The sequence below is a fragment of the Notothenia coriiceps genome, unplaced genomic scaffold, assembly GCF_000735185.1.
Source record: "Notothenia coriiceps isolate Sejong01 unplaced genomic scaffold, NC01 NC01_scaffold00025986, whole genome shotgun sequence".
Classification (NCBI taxonomy): Eukaryota; Metazoa; Chordata; class Actinopteri; order Perciformes; family Nototheniidae; genus Notothenia; species Notothenia coriiceps.
In genome coordinates this window covers 1-3,822 of record NW_011358687.1, presented here as the reverse complement: position 1 = coordinate 3,822, position 3,822 = coordinate 1, and the positions used below count along the sequence as shown (strand labels likewise).

The window sequence follows — 3,822 nt, the reverse complement described above, 5'->3', positions numbered from 1 at the left end:
CATCAGCAGAAGAGGACTCTTTAAAGTTGAGACACTACATACTGATATACACCTGAACATCAGCAGGACAGCACTCTTTAAAGTTGAGAAACTACATACTAATATGAACCTGAAAATAAGCAGAATAGGGACTACCGTAATTACTTTTGCTACTCCTGACGACCATGATAACATACAATACAATGATTGTAATTATACGAATCCTCGAAAAATAACTGCCATTTAATATGATGCTTACAGGAACATTTCATAAAATCTGTCAACAGCAGATCAGATCATATCAATAGAGATATGTGGAGAATAATCGCGTTTTGATAAGAATAATAATAATGCCTTAAAAATGTATATTCACTTTAGTTTAAATATCTATATCTTTGTGTAGTCCCTTCCACATTAGTATTCATACTTTAAGAAATAACATTCACACAAATATTTTAACAGTTATGTAAATTAAATCAATTCCATTTAAATGTTTCATTATGTATCAGGTCACAATTTGACTTTGATATCTGACCCTGAATACGGCTACTACTTTTACGTTACTTTTGCTGTTGCAGATCCACAATAAACCACTAACAATAACACTTAAATGTCTTCAATTGTTACAGAAAGATAACAGAAATTCCAAGAAAGAAAGCCAAGAAAGAGATTGGATCTCAGAAGTGAATACAAACGCTGCAAATCCTGCGAAAGTTGTTCAAATGTAAAATGTTTTGGACACACTGTCATATGGCAACCGTACCTTGGCTCAGAACTGACTGTGACCCTTCGGTTTGGTCTCCTTAAAAAAAAAAAAACAGAATCAATATTATTGTTATTCATGACACAACTCTGCAAAATGAGGCAAAACAATTATGAATGTGTATTATAACATGGCAAGGTCAGTCATATGGTATGAAGACAAGGAGAGGGGGAAAGGTAGAGACATTTATAGGAAATGTTATATAAAGAGTAAAATAAGAATAGAAGCAGGAATGTATTTATATGTTCTTGTCAAACATGGTGTATCTTATCATGTATCTACCACTGAATAGGCTTAACCTTAATATATTCTGGGATTAACTGGAGAAAGAGCCTTTTTAAGAGCCGTCCCATCTCTATAAGCAGGGGTGCACACAACTTTCTCAGTGAGGTACTCAGATGAGTACCTGGAGTAAGTGTTTGGTACTCCAACTTCCGGCTCCCCTCAAAGTTCCCATGAAGCCCTCTGTATCGCGAATGTCAATGGGGTAGTAGTAGTAGAGTGCAGAGCTTCGTGACCACAGAGCGTGTGAACATTGATCAGCTGTTTTAGCGCAGTGCTGCTGTACAGACCGACGTTAACAGCAGCCCTGTCTGTGCACACGGACACCAACTCTGTCGTCCGGTGATCTAACCGCCTTCTGGAAAAGCTTCACAAGTACGTCGGTACGCAAATGCGCTTTGAGACACAAGTGACGGTACGCATTTCAGATTGTTGCCGCGCATGCGTACCTGCGTACCACTTATATGCACCCCTGCATATAGCCATGCACGTGATACTGACGGACATAACAAATAATCAGTGAGCCTTAAATTAATACACTTTAAACCATAATGTGACTCACAAAAATAGCCGATAATTGACAGTATAATCTAATTTATATTATTATTAAGCCTAACATTCAGACAATAATAACAAAAGGGAAAATGGCTTTAACAGTAAGGAAGGGGCAGATTGTTTCCGGTTGTGTATTTTCAAATTCTAGCGCACTCGAGATAGTTAATCCGAAATTACCTATCCCACCTTTAATGTCTTTCATTTTTGTAAAGCACTTTGAATTGCCTTGTGTTGAAAGGTGCTGTATAAATAAACGTGCCTTGCCTCTCTTAGGCCTTTTTTTACCTACTGGATCACTTTTGTCCATCTGCTCATCACCATCCTGGCCGTCACCATCTACGGCATCGCCCCTGTGGGATTCTCACAGCATGAAACTGTCGACTCTGTACGTTTATTCAACGGCGTTTATTAAAGCTGCATTGGTTTATTGTCTGTCAACAAATTGTGTTGAGATTCGACTGAACATTTTTGACAAAGCATGTTGGTAATAAAGCTTTTTTCTTTGTCTCTTTGGAGGTTTTGAGGAACAAGGGAGTGTATGAGAACGTTAAGTTTGTGCAACAACAAAACTTCTGGGTGGGTCCGAGCTCAGTAAGTATCTTCATTTAAGCCTCTTCTATCTATGATTGTCCTTTGAAGCATGATAGTCAACATGGGAAAAGCTCAAGTGTATTACAATGATTTATGGCTTAACTTATTTCAACAAAAAATAAATGCTTATGCAATCAGCTGTTTCTAGTAAGCAAGAAGCAGAGAAGTCTTAACTGTTACTAATACATAATTTAAATAGACAATGCCAGCTAAAGTAGAGAAATGTTGATAATAATGTTGAATAACTATTTAAAATGCCTCACATGAACACATATGAGCATAACAGGTGGTTTATAAAGGGTTACTTGATCTCATCTAAGACTGTAGGGGTAGTTCAGGCTTAAAGAAGTTGGTAACCATTGGTTTAGATCCAGAACCCTCACCAGACCGTACTGTCCTGCAGGAGGCGCTGATCCACCTGGGAGCAAAGTTTTCTCCGTGCATGCGTCAAGACGAAGAGATCCACAAACTGATCCAGGAGAAGAGATCCAGAGAGGGGGAGTCGGGCTGCTGCGTGAGGAACGATCGCTCCGGCTGCCTGCAGACCTCACAGGAGGACTGCTCGGTCTGTCACCATTTCACTCTCTAAAGATCACAGCCGTCTGACGCTAGATAGAGTAGTCACCACCAGAGATGGCAAAGTACACACATCCTTTCCTCAAGTAGAAGTACAGATACTCGTGTTGAAAAATACTCTGGTAAAAGTAGAAGTACTGACTAAACTTCTTTACTCAAGTCAAAGTAAAGAGGGCTTTGAAATGTACTTCAGTAAAAAGTACCCATAACTAGCAGCTGTTTTAAAGAGTACCTGACCTCCCTTTATATTAATAGAACAATAATGTCATTGTTAGCTAATGAATGTTTCCATGCTGAACAACGGCAACATGACAACGTTTTCATTGGTCCCTCTTCTTTAGAGAAGACCAGGAAATGATGGATACACGGATCGTGTTCAAATCAATAGGCACGCAATGACTCTAAATAATAATGATCACGCCACCAAACACACATTCAAACTAAAGGAACCAGCTGTTTGGAAAATGTGAGAAGTAGAAAGTTCAGGTATTTGTGTTCAACATGTAAGAAGTAGAGAGTACAGGTATTTGGGTTCAAAATGTAAGAAGTAGAAAGTACAGGTATTTGTGTTCAACATGTAAGAAGTAGAAAGTACAGGTATTTGTGTTCAACATGTAAGAAGTAGAAAATACAGGTATTTGTGTTCAACATGTAAGAAGTAGAAAGTACAGGTATTTGTGTTCAACATGTGAGAAGTAGAGAGTACAGGTATTTGGGTTCAAAATGTAAGAAGTAGAAAGTACAGGTATTTGTGTTCAACATGTAAGAAGTAGAAAGTACAGGTATTTGTGTTCAACATGTAAGAAGTAGAAAGTACAGGTATTTGTGTTCAACGTGTAAGAAGTAGAAAGTACAGGTATTTGTGTTCAACATGTAAGAAGTAGAAAGTTCAGGTATTTGTGTTCAACATGTGAGAAGTAGAAAGTACAGGTATTTGTGTTCAACATGTAAGAAGTAGAAAGTACAGGTATTTGTGTTCAAAATTTAAGAAGTCAAAGTTGTCAGAAAAATAAGAGTAAAGTACTGATACCAGAAAAATGAACTTAAGTACAGTAACAAAGTAGTGAGAATTGTCT

General features: G+C 37.8%; 1 protein-coding gene across 1 annotated transcript; it reads left to right on the top strand.

Annotated features, from left to right (window-relative positions):
* The first annotated feature begins 872 nt into the window (after positions 1-872).
* LOC104956414 (inactive rhomboid protein 1-like) lies at positions 873-2,854 on the top strand. Its single transcript, XM_010783899.1, has 4 exons — positions 873-880; positions 1,853-1,964; positions 2,096-2,170; positions 2,574-2,854. The coding sequence occupies exons 1-4, from the start codon at positions 873-875 to the stop codon at positions 2,757-2,759; spliced, it is 381 nt and encodes a 126-aa protein (XP_010782201.1). The 3' UTR covers positions 2,760-2,854.
* The last annotated feature ends 968 nt before the right edge of the window (positions 2,855-3,822 follow it).

What these genes read in the sequence shown, in the direction of transcription:
- LOC104956414 (XM_010783899.1), top strand. An exon ending in AGCATGAAACTGTCGACTCT is followed by an intron (nt 1,965 to 2,095) that starts GTACGTTTATTC and finishes GTCTCTTTGGAG; the next exon opens with GTTTTGAGGAACAAGGGAGT. An exon ending in TCTGGGTGGGTCCGAGCTCA is followed by an intron (nt 2,171 to 2,573) that starts GTAAGTATCTTC and finishes ACTGTCCTGCAG; the next exon opens with GAGGCGCTGATCCACCTGGG.